The 17,431-nt window shown below is 43.4% G+C and overlaps 1 protein-coding gene across 1 annotated transcript in view; it reads right to left on the reverse strand.

The window, feature by feature from the left end:
• The window catches only part of PAXIP1 (PAX interacting protein 1), a 110,734-nt gene extending 102,591 nt beyond the window's left edge, over positions 1 to 8,143 (reverse strand). Inside the window, exons 1-2 of the mRNA XM_030550082.1 lie at positions 7,759 to 8,143; positions 2,173 to 2,307 (exon numbers count right to left, since the gene is read on the reverse strand). Coding sequence (XP_030405942.1) covers positions 2,173 to 2,307; positions 7,759 to 7,845 — 222 coding nt within the window. The 5' untranslated portion in view covers positions 7,846 to 8,143. The remainder of the gene's footprint in view (positions 1 to 2,172; positions 2,308 to 7,758) is intronic.
• Between the last annotated feature and the right edge of the window lie 9,288 nt (positions 8,144 to 17,431).

Consider the following 17,431-nt stretch of genomic DNA (forward strand, 5'->3'; position numbering starts at 1 on the left):
CCTGAAAGTTACGAACAACCTCCATTCCCAAGGTGTTTGTAACTCTGAACAAAACAGTATGGTTGTTTTTTCAAAAGTTTACAACTGAACATTGACTTAAGACAGCTTTTAAACTGTACTTTGCAGAAAAATGCTGCTTTCCCCCCTTTTTTTTGAGGGGTGATGGGGGGTAAACTTTATGTTTAATACAGTACTGAACAGTAACTCCTCACTTAAAGTCATCTCGGTTAACGTTGTTTCGTTGTTACGCTGCTGATTAACTAGGGAATATGCTGGTTTAAAGTTGTGCAACGATTCCTTCTAATGTCGTTTGGCAGCCACCTGCTTTGTCCACTGCTTGCAGGAAGAGCAGCCTGTTGCAGCTAGCTGGTGGGGGCTTGGAACCAGGGTGGACTGGCAGCCCCCCATTAGCTTCCTGCTCCCCTAAGTTCCCTGTGCTGCAGCCACCCAGCAGGCTATCAATTGCTGGGCAGGTCAGCTGTCTCTTCCCCCACTACCATATGCTGCTCCTGCCCTCTGCCTTGGAGCTGCTCCCAGAGATTCCTGCTTGCTGTGCAGGCGGGAAGGAAGGGAGGGCTAATGTAAGGGTGCCCCCCTCCCCACTGCTTCTGCACCCCACTTGCCCCTTCTCCATATAGAGCAGGGAGGGGACACGGATGGAGAGAAATAGAGAGAGCCTGGGGCAGCAGCTGCTGTCTCAACTTCCTGATCCACTTAAAAAGACAATGGACTGAAGAGTGGATCTGCTTACTTACAGGGGCAGTGTGCATTTCTCTTTCTCCCACACACAAGGTGTGTGTCTGTCTGTGTCTGCTATGCTGTCTCCCCTCCCTCGTGTTCCTGCTGCCTTGTGTGAGAGGATACATTAATAACAGTGTGTTAACCCTTGAGGGCTCAGCCGAGTGCTAGTTCATCATTTAGCAGCAAGGCATTCCCTGGGACATATCCCTCCCTCTTCCACCCTCTAACTTCACCACCTCAATCAAGCTTCACAATCAGCTTAGCTGCGAACAGTATTGTTTGTTTAAAACGTATACTAGGTGTATATCTATATAATATAGTTTTTTGTCTGGTGAAAAAAGTTTCCCTGGAACCTAACTCCCCCTGTTTACATCAATTCTTATGGGGAAATTGGATTCGCTTAACATTGTTTCACTTAAAGTCATATTTTTCAGGAACATAACCACAACCTTAAGCAAAAGGAGTTAACGTATTTGCCTTTTTTTTTTTTTTTTTAATCTCTGCTGCTGCCTGACTGAATACTTCCAGTTCCAAATGAGGTGTGTGGTTGACTGGTCATTTTGTAACTCTGGTGTTCTAAACTTTGCAGTTCTACTGTACAACATATTATGAGCCACCAGAATTCAGTATTGCCAACTTCTAGCCTTAAAATAAATAAATAAATAGATGTCATTACCTCTCATCCCCAAACCATGAAATTTTTTAAATAATATATTCTAAGATCTTTATATTGACTTTCTGGCTCTTAAACAATTAGGTTCACATTTTCAAGCTTACTTCCACAAACATGAAAACAAGAAACACCCTTTTTTTTTTTTTTTTAAATGAAAGCAGAGATTCTGGTGTATTTAGAAGACTCCAGCACTTTAAGAAAAAACACCAAAAGATTCATGATAACATCACAAAAGCTGGAAACACTGAGATTTATATGGAACCTATCTAGGCTTTACTTTAAAAAAAAACAGGTCTCAAAATGTGCATGTGAAGAAATGCACATGAAGATGACTTTTTATAATAGAAACTGATGTATTTTATTGCCAGCAGCTGCAGACAGACTTTTCCAGGAAAAATAATTGTAAAGTGACTAGAACCACATCACCCTATATAACCGAGGAAGAAATGTGAAGGTGATAAAAAAAAATGGGAAGGACAATGAGAACAAACAGGCAAGTAGTAACCAAAAAAAAAAAAGGGGGGGTGGGGGGAGAGCACAGTCATGGTAAAAGGGTTATACTAAGCTTTGGAATCCTATACAACTGTCATTCAGAAAATAAGGTGGGCACCAAATTTAGAAGCAGGTTAGACAGCCCTCCCCGACTTTCTTCACACGTCAGATGAACATGAATGATACTTTAAAACCCAAAATACAATTAATTACAGTGGGAAACAATTGTATTAATACTTCTGCCATGTTATATAGCAGTTACTCACCTTTACCACAGGGAGATCGAAGACCTCACGAGATTCTCCAACCTCAGGATTGTCCCCATCTTCCGAAATAATGTGGGAAGCCAGTGCATTATAAGAAACCTCCTTTGCTTTCCCAGCTTTCAGAAGCTGAATAACCTGAAAACCAAAGAGCAAGACAAATGAAAAGGTCATTTGATAATTTTTGGTTTGGGAAAAATATTAATGTAGCAACACTAACAACCCTTGGGAGTTGGAGAAGTAATATTTCACTCAGTTCTCTTCTTGTTTTCTTATAGAAAATATAATTACATTGTAGGCAAGGCTGGTAGCACTGCCTAACATTAAGTTTGCCCAATACTGCCCATTAAAAGACCCTGTTTTCAGTTGCTTATAGCTTTGCCAAACTTTAACCCTTTTGGCTGAAATTTTACATGCTGAGTTTCTGCCTCATGCTGAATCACTTTGGAAAATTTCATAAGAACATAAGAATGACCATACTGGGTCAGACTAATGGTCCATCTAGCCCAGTACCCTGTCTTCTGACAGCAGCCAACGTCAGATGTTTCTAAGGGAATGAACAGAACAGGCCCTGTTGTCTAGTTCCAACATCTGGCAGGCGGAGGCATAGGGACACCCAGAGCGTGGGGTTGCATCCCTGATCATCTTGGCTTATAACCACTTGGAACTATCCTACATGAACTTGTCTAACTTTTTTTTGAGCCCAGTCATACTTTTGGCCTTCACAACATCCCCTGGCAATGAGTTCCACAGATAGATTGTGCATCATGTGATAATAGTACTTCCTTATGAATGTTTTAAACCTGCTGCCTATTAATTTAATTGAGTGATCCCTAACTCTTCTGTGCTGTGAAGGGTTAAATAACTCTTCCTTGTTCAATTTCTCCACACCATTCATGATTTTTGAGACCTCTATCATATCCCCCTTTATGAATCTCTTTTTTAAACTGAATAGTCCCAGTCTTTTTCATCTCTTTTCATATGGGAGCTGTTCCATACCCCTAATCATTTTTGCTGGCTTTCTCTGTACCCTCACCCTTTTTTGAGATGGGGTGACCAGAACTGCACACAGTATTCAAGGTGTGCGTGTACCATGGATTTATATAGTGGCGCTATAATATTGTGTCTTATTATCTACTCCTGCCCTAATGGTTCCTAACATTCTGTTAACTTTTCTGACTACCTTGGCACACTGAGTGGATGTTTTCAGAGAACTATTAGATAATGTTTTCACCTCTTAGCTCCACACTGACTCCAAGCTCTCTTTCTTGAGTGGTAATAGTTAATTCATTTTGTATGTATAGTTGGGATGTTTTCCAAAACGCATTACTTTATGTTTATCACCAATGAAATTCATCTGCCATTTTGTTGCACAGTTACCCAGTTTTGTGAGATCCCTTTGCAACTCTTCACAGCGTGCTTTGGACTTAACCAGGGGTTCTCAAATTTCATTGCACCGCAACCCCCTTTGGACAATAAAAATTACTACGCAACTCCAGGAGTGGGGACTGAAGCCGGAGCCAGCCCAAGCCCCGGGGGAGAGAGAGAGGAGGGGCACAGGGTGGCAGCAAAAGCTGAAGCCCAAGGACTTCAGCCTCAGGCAGGGGACCTGTAACCTCAGGCCCAATGCCCAGGGCTGAAGCCCTCAGGCTTTGGTCCTCGTCCTAAGCAAGTCTAAGCCAGCCCTGGCGCCCCATTAAAATGGGGTAATTGACCACTTTAGGGTCCCGACCACTGAAGTTAACGATCTTGAGTAATTTTCCATCATCTGAAAACTTCGATACGTCACCTTCTATTCCCTTTTCCAAATTGTTTATGAATGTCGAACAGCAACAGTCCCATTGCAAAAACATTTATGAGAACTGGACTAGTGACTAATACATTCTGGCAACCTTTTATTTGAACGGCTCTAGTGTCCCGAAGCTTTGGAGCAAGGACTTGAAATCTGGGACGGGATGGCCTCTGTATCAGGGATGTGGTTTTCCCATTTTCATAAAAATCCACTCAAATATGTCAGTTGGCATATGCTAAGTAGAGACTTGTTAAGAGTTTGGCAACTAAAATCTTTGAAAATTATTTCCTCACTACGCATGCTCAAGCCCATCCCAGTTCTTACATGTGACCCGACTGCACATATGCCATCCCCACAGAACAACTGAACATGCTCCAGACAAGTACTACAGGGGCAAAGCAAAATTTCCCTGTACTTGCTGCTCCCTGTGACTCTGGGCTGGAGTAAGGCCAAGCACTGGAAGTTAGAAAACAGGGAGCCTGTCTCTCTTGTGCTCTGTGACATCCTTCTGCTGGCATCCAGGCAACACAGAGAGGGAAGCTGTCTGAGTCAAATGCAGGGGAGTCAAAAGCTGAACCAGGGGAGATGGAAATGAGTACACTGGGACAAGGAGTCTGCTGAGACTGGGAGCTGGAGGAGAAGAGAAGGCTGAAACTGGTTAGGCAAGCAGACTGAGGGGAGAGCTGGTAAGGGATATGTTGGAGTAGGACTGGGACAGAGAGCTGGTGGAAGCGGGGTGTTCAGTGAGATTGGAGAAGGAGCTGAGAGCAGAGTAGGACCACTGTGTACAAGGATGGGGCGAGGAGACAGATCTGACTAGGAGCTAGGATGTGAGGGGAGAACTATGACTGGCTGGCTAAAGAGACTGGGGCAGGGGGCAGCAGTGAGAAGATGGGAGAGACAGATCAGATGAGGAGCTGGAAAAGGGGAATGGGAATGAGGTGTGGGAATGGAGAGAGACTGTGGGCTGGTCTACACTAAGGGGTAAAATCGATCTTAGATACGCAACATCAGCTACGTGAATAACGTAGCTGAAGTCGAAGTATCTAAGATCGAATTACTCACCGTCCTCACGGCGCGGGATTGATGTCCGCAGCTCCCCCTGTTGATTCCGCAACTCCGTTCGGGTTGGTGGAGTTACAGAATCGATATAAGTGCATTCGGGGATCGATATATCGTGTCTAGATGAGACATGATATATCGATCCCCGAGCAATCGATTGCTACCCGCTGATACGGTGGGTAGTGAAGACGTACCCTGTGATGAGAAGCCTGAAAAAGGAAGATTGGGACTGAAAGGGCAAGGAAAATGGGAATGGGACAAGGAAGTAGGGGTGGGGAAGAGACAAGACTGAAAGAGGGACAGGATAGATGGGCTCATGCTTGGGACAAATTGCCAGAGAGTCTATGCCTGGTGGAGTACATTCCTCTCCATAGGCTGGACGAGAACTCATGATTTCTGAGGCTAACCATTCCTCTATCGTCAGCAAATATCTATGAAACCATCTGGCAAAGGTGTTGGTTGACACAGAGGATGACAAACTACTACTGCTATTAGTTACTCCATAAAGGAGGTCTGTTCCAACAATAACAGAGATCTCTTCACTGGATCTAAAGGTTCTAACCCTGCTGATGACCACTGTGGGTGTCAATATAATACATGTTGGAATTTCTATTTTTTAGTTTGCTTTTTTAAAAACCTAGAAAGTTACACATAAAAAGCTATATTGAAATACCATTATTAAGATTGCAAAGTCAAGCACTCAAAAGTTAAGAAAAGACAAAATTAAGACTACATTTGTAAAATGGGAATAATACCACCCCTCACCTCACAGCAGCATTGTGAAGATTTAATTAATATATGTTTGTGAAGCACTTTAATACTATAGTGAGAGGCACCACAGAAATACCCATGAGAAAATTAATAATTCTGTCTCCACTACAGAGTCTGAATAGTGTGCAGTAAATAAGGCATGGGGTTACACACACTGAACAATGAAGATAAAACAAAATACCGACTAGCCCGCTCATTAAGTAAGCAACATCCATACTAGCAAGGAATGAGGCAAAGTTTTCTCATGGGAAAAATAATACATAATCGTATAATTAAAAACTTCTCAAAATGCATATGCACAAGGTGGCTGAATTAAGGTTGCATAGGCAACATTAATTCTAGCATTTCTTATCTTTTGGGTGCTTTATTACTTTGTTACTTTAATAAAAAAAACACTTTTTTTGTTTAACAGTATTATAACTACAAAAACAGAACAAATCTAGGTAAACTGTTTCTGAAAACTCTACCATTTTTTTATTCTGTCTCTGATGCAAGTGCACCCTACCGTTAAAAAACTTCATGCCTTGACAACACCGCCCACTCCCCACCATCCCTCAGCATGTATCCCTCCAGGTGGCACTTCAAATTCTGTTTTATTTTCAATCCTGGAATGTTTGTGATTTCTTACAATGGTCTGACTGGGGCCTTGTGTGCTACTTACTGACAATCAGCCAAAACTTTGTAAAGAAGTTAGACTGCAAGAATATTCTGATTTACTTAAAAAAGTAGAGCTAAGTTCTTGTAACCAACTGCTGGAGTTGATGACGACAGGTTTTTTTATACAATTTTAATAATTTCAGAGATGAATGCTTCAAGTTTATCATATGAAACTATAACAAGTCCTAAAAAGCCACCAAAACACATTTTTCCCATGCAAAAAAGTAATAACTGCCTGTTTTAACAAAGTTATGTGCAAACATAGTAACTAAACAGGCTGATCACATGCCTAGTCCACACATTTAAGTGTATTCATTATAAATCCAAGAACACAATGAGAATGTTCTCCGTATGTTCTCCATCCCCCACAAGCTAACTTTCTGCATAAAAGCAAGTAAGACCAGTATGCTCTGGAGCTAGGGAGAGAGCTGTCACTGGGGTCAGGGCCCATGGTCAGGTGCTGGGGGTGTCAGTGGGAGAGTCAGTGCCTATAGCTTGGAATTTGGCATGGGGTGGTGAAGGGGGTATGTCAGTGAGGTCAATGCCTGCAACCTGGAGTTGAGCATGGAAGAGACAGAGCAGTCAGTGCCCATGGCTTGGACCTGGTCGGAAGGGTTTGTCAATGGGGTCAGTGCCTGCAGGCTGGCGCTAAGCATATAGGGAGGGAAAGACTATCAGTGGGGTCAGTGGCCGTCACCTGGAACCGGGCATAGGGAGGAGCGGTCCCTCCGTGGGATCTATATTGGCCGCCTGGTGATGGGCCGGGGGAGGCTGCCTGTCAGTGCCCAGGAGCTGGCCCGGGGCCGTGGCTACAGGCTGGCCCCAGGGAGGGGAGGGCTGTGGGGGGGTCTGTACCCGCGGCTGGCCCGGAGAAGGGGGGGGCCGAGCCCGCGGGGAGGCTCGGAGGGGAGGAAGGGGCCTGTCGGGGGGCCGAGCCCGCGGCCTGGTGCCGTCGGAAGGGGCCGGGGTCAGCCCTGTCCCAGTTGCTTGGAGCACTGGCACGGTCCGGCGCAGCAGCAGGCTCCCGGCCCGCCTCCCTGTTCCGCAGGAAGTCCCTCTCCCCCGGCCCGGCCGCTCCGGGCAGGCAGCGGTGGGGCCTGCGCGCCAGGGCGGCCGTTTCTGCGGCGCAGGGGTACACACTGGCTGCACCCCCTCCCCTCACAGGGCGCGCGAGTGCCTCCCCACCCCCCACCTTTGCGCGGCGCGAGCTTTAAAGCGGAGCGAGCTTCCACGGCTGTCACCGGCGCGAGCTGCACGGGGAAGCGGTGGAAGAACCCATAGAGCCCAGCGGGGGGGTGACCCGGTACCTTGGGGTCGATGTCTCCCACAGCGAAGAACTTGACATCTTTAAACATCTCCTCGGGCACTTTCAGCTCCTCCCCGCCCGCCGACATGGTCCCGTCCGTGCGGAGCCGCAGCCCGCGCTCCCTGGGACCAGCCTAGCGCTCACGTCCCCTCCCCCGTCAGAGCAGCCGAACCGCGGGAGCAAGGCGCGCGCTGCGGAAGGCACCATCCCCCGCCGGGACCCGGGGGGGGCGTGGAGATTGAGCCGAGCGGTCCGATCAGCGTGCCCGGCCGCTACGGACTCCCCCGGCCGCGCCTGAGGGCACGGGCTCTCCGGGAACCAGGGCCGAGCGCCTGCGTTCAACAACGCCACGGAGCCTGCCACTCCCCCTTCTTCCCGCGTTCAATGGACTCTCCCCAACGAACGAGGCAGGCGGCAGGGATGCCTAGCCATGCCCAGTAACGAACAACAGGGAGGAGGGAAGCCGCTCTCCTCGCAGGCCCCGCCCCTCCCTCATGCCCCCGTCCGCCCCGTACCTCTCCCTGCTCCGCACCCCAGTCCCCTCCCCCACCTCCTTCCTGGCGCAGCCCCACGCCGCCAGCTTTCTCCCAAGTCCCTCCCTTCAGCGCCCCCCACCACACAGAGGCAGGGGGCGGGGGTTGCTCCGGCTCACACAGACACTGCCTAGCGTGGGGGCGGGGGAGATGTCTGGCTCTGTCCCACAGCCTCCCTCCCCGCTGTGTAGTCAGACGTTGAGATCTGCTACCCCCTGCAGTGAGATTTACCCACTCAGGGCCTGTCCACGCAGGGAAATTGACCCAAATGGTCACTGGGCAGTAGCTATTCCGGAACAGGTCCCCCTGTGGACACTCTACCCTGGCAGAAATGTCACTTTGTTCCAGAATAATTAGTGTTCTCTGTGAGCGCACTAGGTCCACGTCCTGTACCACTACAGCTGTGCTGCTGTAAGAATGCTTGTGTAGACACGTTTTGTCCACCGGAGAGCACGCTCACCTCCGCATAATGAAACCATTTCACTGAGCATCTCCGGGCTGACATAGCATTGAGCACACAAGTGCTTATGCCGGCAAAATTTTTGTCACTTGGGGCATGACAATTTTTTTTTCCGCACAAAAGTTTTGCCGACATAAGTACTAATATAGACATGGCCTAACTGAGGCCTTTCCAGTCCTAGTGCTACTAGGGAGCAAGTGCATTTATTGCCCTTCTCCCTGCTCTGTGCATTCCATGGGTCCCAGTTACAAACCTGAGATTAAAGAACAAGTACTTGTGGCACCTTACAGACTAACAAATTTAACAACATTTGGTAGTCTCTAAGGTGCCACAAGTACACCTCGTTCTTTTTGCTGATACAGAGTAACACTGCTGCTACTCTGAAATCTGTAAACATGAGATTGGAGCTGCTCTACTCAATTTTAAAACACTGGTGCACGTGAAGATTCAAATCCTATGTTACCTTTGGCTTCTTCATTACGCGAGGCTCCATTCTCTGTCCATGGGGACCTAATCAATATTCAGTGACTAATCATTGCCTGCTATGATAGTCCAGGTACTATAGATAATGTCGTAATGAGTATTAATATTTGTACCATTTTACATATGTCAAGCAATCCAGTAGTAAATGCCTCAGGGAACAGAGTATTCCTTCCTGGGTTCTTTTCCCAGGTCTCCTACTGATCTGCTACTCTCTGTTCCTCAGCTTCAAGCCCTGATTCGGTAAAGCATTTCAGCACTTGCTTAACTCCCTTTGATGTCAATGAGACTTTAAACTTGTAAGTGCTTTGCTGAACTGGGACCTCAGTTTCCTCAGTTGTAAATTGTGAATAACAATTTCTACCTCACAGGAGTATTATGACAGTTAAGTATTTAAGGCCAGATTCTGCTACCTTGACATTCAGTATTACAGTACTTCACTCCGAATAGTTTCATTGAAAAAGCGACTTGTGAATTAAGATGCTGCTCAATGAGAGTTAGTGGTGGCAGAATCTAATGATTGTAAGGTGCTTTGAGAATCTTGGATGAAAAGCTGGACATAATGCTAGTATTATTACTCAATCACTACATTTTATTAGGTTATTGAATACATGAACAAAAATTACAGACTACGTAGGAAATATCAAATGCATGCTCATTTAAAACAAAACAAATTTACTGCAGATAGTGATTGATTTATTAAACACATACTGGATACAACATACAATACACCAGGCATAATATACAGTATACAATGTAAGGGAAACATACAAGGAAGTAAGACATTTCATAGGACAGTTACAGGGAGAATTTTTAAAATTATCATTAAATATTGAAGGCCCAATTCTGCCTTCATTCACATTGAAAAGCATCTTACTCTGGGAGTAGCCCTATTGAATAATATTCTCTCAGAATAAGCTACAACTCAATTTGAGTAAGTGAGGCAGAATTGGATCCTAAAAAATTATTGTTTAGATATGCTTATACACTTACTTGCTGTTTTGTCCCAAGTTGTTTAATTGCTATTTGTATTCAGGTCACCCCCAAATATTTATATTAAAATGATTATTTAACTTCCTGATGCATTTTTCTTCTTAAAATTCACATTTTCCATGCAATATGCTAACTACTTCAAAATTAGCAATCACATGTGGTTTATGGCTATAATGGTGTAAGTCCTTTTAAATATCATTTAAAACAAATCTTAAAGAATCAGTATTTTAGCAGTTATGTTGCTGTTTGTAGACTTTGGCTTCTCTCCTTCTCCACTCTTTTAGAATTGCTCTGACCGAACTTATTAACAATCCTCTTATGGCTAAGTCTAAACGTTTATTTATCATCAACACCATTTATTGTTCTCTCTTCTTAAGCCTTCTCTACACTGTTGGCTTATGAGTTTCTATACTCTACGGCAGTGGTCCCCAACCTTTTTGTGGCCAGTAGCACACATCCATGTTTTAGAAGAGTGTGGCGGGTGCCAATAATTTTGCAAGTCTTATTTTGTACATTAAATAATATGGAAAACATCATATTTAATATTGCATAATATATGAATCCATAAGATAAAAAGGGTAATATTACATGTAAAAGGTATTAATTAAATTATTTGGTAATTACTCTTTCACCTTACCATGTGAATTTGCTCTTTTTTATCTACTTGTAAGAAAAATTAAGGAGTTTTTACAAAATAAATATCATAAACAGTTTTCATCTTATGTATTTTAATAAAGTAAAACATTGTTGAATTGTTGGTCCAAATATATTTATTATTCTTACTTTAACATAGAATGAAGCCTCCAGCCCTGGAGTTCTCTGTTCCCAGCAGGTGCGAGGCTGCGGCTTCTCTCCAGCTTATGCCATGGCCCCATGCCTGCCAGGGACCGAGAACACTGGCACCGGCAGCCCCGGAGTTCTCTGTCCCCGGCAGGGGCAGGGCCGCGGCTTCGAAGCCAGAGAGAAGCCGCAGCCCAGTGCCTGCCAGGGACAGAGAACACCAGCGCCCTCACCCTGCGGGCCCCGGAGTTCTCTGTCCCCGGCAGGCGCGGGGCGATGGCTTCTCTCCCCTGCTGGGCACTAGGCCGGCGCACATAAATGCCCCGGCAGGCGCCATTGTGCCCACAGGCACCACGTTGGGGACCATTGCTCTACAGCATCTCCTCCTACCTTCCTGATGGGTCCCTCAGCATCATCAGTGGATCCTCATTCTTCCCTCTTCCCCAAATGTCTGTATCCCTCAGACTTCTGTCCTTACTTCCATCATTTTTCTCTGTATACTCTTCTCTTGGTAACCTCACTCACTTCTATGGCTTCGTATGCTGTCTCTCAAATCTGATTGCTAAATTTGTCTCTTTACCCATGACTCCTCCCCTGTCATCCAGTCTTATATCTCCAAGTATCTTGTACTGAATGTTTCACTGCTATCACCCCCTCCCCCCGAAATGAATTTCTTATCTTTCCTCCTGATTCCTCTCCTCTACCTACCTTCTCTATCACTATTAACAGTTCCCCTTGTCCTTCCCATCTCTCAGGCTCACAATCTTGGTGTCATCTTCGACTCTTCTCTCTCCTCTTCCTACATAGCCACTCTCTAAGCCAGGGGTAGGCAACCTATGGCACATGTGCCAAAGGTGGCACTCGAGCTGATTTTCAGTGGCACTCACACTGCCCGGGTCCTGGCCAGCGGTTTGGGAGGCTCTGCAATTTAATTTAATTTTAAATGAAGCTTCTTAAACATTTTTAAAACCTTATTTACTCTACATACAACAATAGTTTAGTTATACATTATAGACTTATAGAAAGAGACTTTCTAAAAGCATTACCATGTATTACTGGTGCGCGAAACCTTAAATTAGAGTGAATAAATGAAGACTCGGCACACCACTTCTGAAAGGTTGCTGACCCCTGCTCTAAGCCCTGTCCTCCTTGTAGTGTCATCAAAATCCATCCTATCCTCACTAGCCACACTGTGTGGTCCACACCTTGATTGCTGAAACTTCTCCTCTCCCTTTGTAACTGCTGAAGTCAAGTTTCTCTCCCTCTGCTATCCTTCCATCACACACTTCATTCCTTGAATCTGTTTGCTGATTTTGCCTCTTACTGGATTAAACTGAAATTCCTTGTCCCCTCTTTCAAGACCTTACACAACCTTGTTCCCTGCTCTCACTCCTTCCTATTCCTGCCTTTGCACCTTATTCTTCTCCCGATCAATTCACTTTACCACTCCCTATATGTCTTTTTCACTCGTTTTTGTGCTTCCTGTTGTAGCAGCAGCGATCTGTATGCTGTGTATAACCTGTATGCTCAAAAGGTCGGTTACACTTTCCCCCTGCCCGCCCCGGCCTCTCCTTCTTTGAGTACCTGTGATGTGGCTTTTCCCCACCTCCACCTCCTGGAATGCTTGTGGGATGAATGGGCTGCTTAAACAGCAGGAAGATCAGAAGAGCTCCCAGATAGACAAGGTGTCTGGGACTCTAATTAGGCAGCACTCACACACCCAATGCATGGACACTGGCTGAGGTGGAGTGTGACCAACCAAATGTAGCCAAGTCATCTCTAGTCCCAGGCCATGAGGAGCAGGTCTTTAAAAGGGGAAAGGGTGTCAAACAGATAGCTAAGGGTTAATGTTCTTTTACCTGTAAAGGGTTAACAAAGGGAACCAAACACCTGACCGGAGGACCAATCAGGAAACAAGACTTTTTCAAATCTGGCTCGAGGGAAGTTTTGGGTGTGAGGTATGCAAAGTCAGGCTTAGTAAATCTAACCCAAAGGATTCTCTCTTCCCCCCTGTCTTCTTCCTCCCACCAATTCCCTGGTGAGCTGCAGACTCAATCCCCTTAAGCCCTCACTAAAAAAAAAATCCACAGGTCTTAAAAAGAAAGCTTTATATAAAAAGGAAGAAAAAGACATAAAAATGGTCTCTATCAAGGTGACAATATACAGGGTCAATTGCTTAAAAGAAAAAATGAATAAACAGTCTTATCCAAAAAGAATACAATTTAAAACATTCCAGCAACTACACACATGTAAATACAAAAAAACAATATAAACCTATTATCTTACTATCCTTGTACTTACAACTTGGAAACAGAAGATTAGAAAGCCTGGAGATAGAAAGATCACTCTCAAAGCCGAGAGGGTCACTGAACCAAGACAAAGAACAAAGACCTCACACCCAAAACTTCCCTCCAGCCAGATTTGAAAAAGTCTTGTTTCCTGATTGGTCCTCTGGTCAGGTGTTTGGTTCCCTTTGTTAACCCTTTACAGGTAAAAGAACATTAACCCTTAGCTATCTGTTTATGACAAGGGGCCACATGCTCAGCTGTGCACTTCCAATATAGTAGAATCTCAGAGTTATGAACTGACCAATCAACCATACACCTCAACTGGAACCAAAAGTATGCAATCAGGCATCAAGAGAGACAAAAGGGCAGGGGGTGGGGGGGAAACAGTACAGTCCTGTGTCAAACAAACTACTAAAAAAATAAAGGGAAAGCAGCATTTTTCTTTTGCATAGTAAATTTTCAATGCTGTATTAAGTCAATTTTCAGATGTAAACTTTTGAAAGAACAACCATGTTTTGTTCACAGTTACGAACACTTCAGTTACCAATAACCTCCATTCCTGAGCTGTTCGTAACTCTGAGGTTCTACTGTATTTATTCAGCAAGACAAATCAGGAGCATAAGAGATCCACCTGATATTTAAAATCCCATCAACCTGACAGCCGCTTTAAAATATCAGATGTTAACTATGCAAGGTCAGAGCGCTGCACATGTTTAAATCATTGAGACCTATCACTTAATGCCCATTAATAAGGTGTCAGTCTTAACAGAACTGTTTTTCCTGGCCAATTATGATAAAGATCTCAGGATGAAGTTTAATTCCATCTGGCCATGGATGTTTAATGCAATGTGAATAAAAAGGGGGAAAGAGTCCATAAAACTGCACCAAAGACAGAAATCCATTTTATAATCTTTAGTCTCAGTGCATTAAAAAAAACCTTACAGTTGTAAAGTTTTTCCCAATATGTAATTTACAGTTTCTCTACTGAAGACTTTTTCTTTCAAAATAGCTCCCTGATGGAGTGGTACATTTGAAAAAACCCAAACTACTGGATATTTAGAATGAGGAACACTTCCTCCCCCCATCAGGTTATAAAAACTAAACATAGATAAAGCTTTTGTCCCTAAAATATTAAGTTCTAAAATCAGAAGACTAAAGCTCACGTTCTTAATCCTGAGATTCATGACAAAATCTCCATTGGCATGGAGCAGGATTGGGCCCAAAGATTATACCGAAAGAGAATCACAAATTTTTCTCCATCTTTTGCAACATCAGTGATTGCTTCCATTTTTTCCCATTTTTAATAAATTCTGTTAGAATGCTATCAAATTTAAAACAAATGTGTGTGTGTGGAGGGCGAGAAGGTAGCAAACTGTAATACATTTTTTGCAAAGGGAAATAGTTTCCAATTTTCTTCCATTTGTTTGAATTTGTCCTTTACCAGTCAGCAAATGCTTCTTTCTTTCCCCACAATATATGAATATCTGCCTCCCACTGAAGTCAATGAGAGTTACTTGTACCCTGAGGGGCAGAATCACCCTATGAGATTGGGAACATTAGTGCTGGTCTTAATGTAGAAGGTAGTTCTCTTTCAATTCAAGATTCCTCAGGGTATTTTACGAGAGAGTTTTTAATAGCATACGAGATTTTTTTTTTAAATTTCATTTATTAGTTTGGCTGGCCTGAGAGACTCATGGGAAGCTAATTTACAGAGTTGTGTAAATCCATTTCTGAAATGACAGTCGCAGTAGTCTCTGTCAGAAGCTCTTAAAAATGGAATATATATGTAAAGTTCAGGAAGTTATTTAAGCCAGGTTCATTAATTTTGCATGCATATAGAGATTTATAAACGTTTGAAATAAACTAACATTTCTGTGGGATTTTTAGAGATTCTTGGCCTGATTTTTTTCCTTTTACACCAGTGTAAGTCTGAAGTAATGCAACTGAAACCAATTAGAAAACAGATCTAATAGCTCTGTGCTGCAATAAAACTGCTTGTGAGGAAGAATTAGGCTCTCTGTCTTCACAACATAACTGAGACAGTCTCTTTCTCAGCCCACCCTCTCAAATTACCAGTACTTTTTATAAGAGAAAAGAAATGTTATTCTCATACACATCCCATCCAGACAGTTATTAAGGATTTTATTTTGCTTTAGGCTTATTTTGTAGCTGGTTTTTCTGCCAGAAATGGTGAAGTCAGAGAAGTCAACTGACAAATCTAGCTAAATATTATATCCTGATACTCACATCTTTTTTTCTAGCTTCCAACTTCAAATATAGGGCTTGATCCTGTAAATTATTACTCATAATGGGCGAGACTGACACCCCAACTGAGGTGGAGTAGGGCTGGTCTACACTGGGGGTGGGGGGGCAGGTCATCGATGTAAGATATGCAACTTCAGCTACGAGAATAGCGTAGCTGAAGTTGACGTATCTTATTTCTACTTACCTCTCATCCTCACGGCGTGGGATCGACGGCCATGGCTCCCCTGTTGACTTCGCTTTCACCTCTTGCCCTGGTGGAGTTCTGGAGTCGACGGGGAGCGCGGCAGGGATTGATTTATTGCATCTAGACGAAATGTGATAAATCAGTCCCCAATAGATCAATCACTACCTGCTGATCTGGCAGGTAGTGTGGACGTACCCTTATTCCATGAGTGGCCCCACTGATTTCATTCTGACTACTTATGAATTAAGGCGCTATTCAATATCAGTAGGGCTATCAATCTGCCTACATATGAATATCTTATCTTTATCCACATGAGTAGTCTTATTGACTTTAAGGTGACTACTCACGTCACAAAGATTACTCATATGACTGGATGTTTTTCTGAAAGATCTGCTTTAGGAATTATTTTGGGGAAGTTCTAGCCTATGTTACACAGGAGGTCAGACTAGATGATCACATTAGTCCCTTCTGGTCTTAGAATCTATGAGTAAGAATATGCAGGCTCTGTCCCTTAATTAGTTTCTAAATTAGAGAGGGGATTAAATTAACTAACCTATTTTAATACTGCATATATTCAATGAGTCATCTCCCAACAAGTTATTTTCCAGTTTACGGCGAAAAAAAATAATATCAAGTTCTGCATTTATGTTTATAACATTTTATGAGAGACTAGAAAACTAGACTGAAAAATCCTGATTTTAAATATATTACACTCCTCCTCCCCCAAATATTTCCACATATTACTTTCAAACTCTGTTTACAGGCCAACACATGGAACCATTCCCAATCTGTGTCCCTAGCATGATGTCAATAACAGTAACAAATATAGTCTTTCCAGCACTGTTAGAGTTACAAGTTTCTTCAGCTGGAATGGAGGCAGTTCTTCACAATAAGAGGATTCAGTGAAATCATCATTAAACCCTAATCTAGAGGAATAACTCTGGGCATGAGTGGCCATTCACTCCTGTCTATTGGTGTCTGCTGCTAACGTACACACAGGACTGCGTGGACAAGGCATACAAATCTGGAGAGAAAAAGTTACACACATGTATCAAGTCAAAAGGTTTTTGTTCTGTTTTATTTTTTAACTACAAACAAAGCCCATACTGATTTCCTTCTTCCCCAGGAACAGGCTTATCAGTTGCAGCATTCTGTAATTATTTATCTTTACAGATTAAATAAATTGTATTGTTGAATTTTATATTAATATATAGTTACACATGCAATAGAATATATACCATATATTGTATATAATATTTTGCATATGTATTATAAGCAAATAAATATACACCATAACAAGAAACTGTTTACGTAATAACACTAATTTTCATATATCTACCCTCACTCACTTCAGCCATCACTTCTATATGAATGCCAGGGGTGAAATCCAGATCCACTGAAATCAATGGGAATTCTGCCATTGGTGTCAATTAAACCAGGATTTCACACAGGCTTAATATATATGGAATTAAGGAAAATTTACGTGGAAAAGTCCTTTTGTATATTATATGCTTTAAATCAGATTATTTGACAATAAGTATGGCTTTCCTGTATTCCTGTGTTGTACTAAATTTCCATTTGTAGACCTTGATCCTTCAAGGTGTTTGTCTGTATTGCCAATCCCAATGTTCAAGACTCAGCCGGAGTGGCAGGTATGTATTATTTTTGGTGGTACCCAGAATGGCTCTAAG

Source organism: Gopherus evgoodei, chromosome 2 (assembly GCF_007399415.2).
Source record: "Gopherus evgoodei ecotype Sinaloan lineage chromosome 2, rGopEvg1_v1.p, whole genome shotgun sequence".
In the NCBI taxonomy this organism is placed as follows: domain Eukaryota; kingdom Metazoa; phylum Chordata; order Testudines; family Testudinidae; genus Gopherus; species Gopherus evgoodei.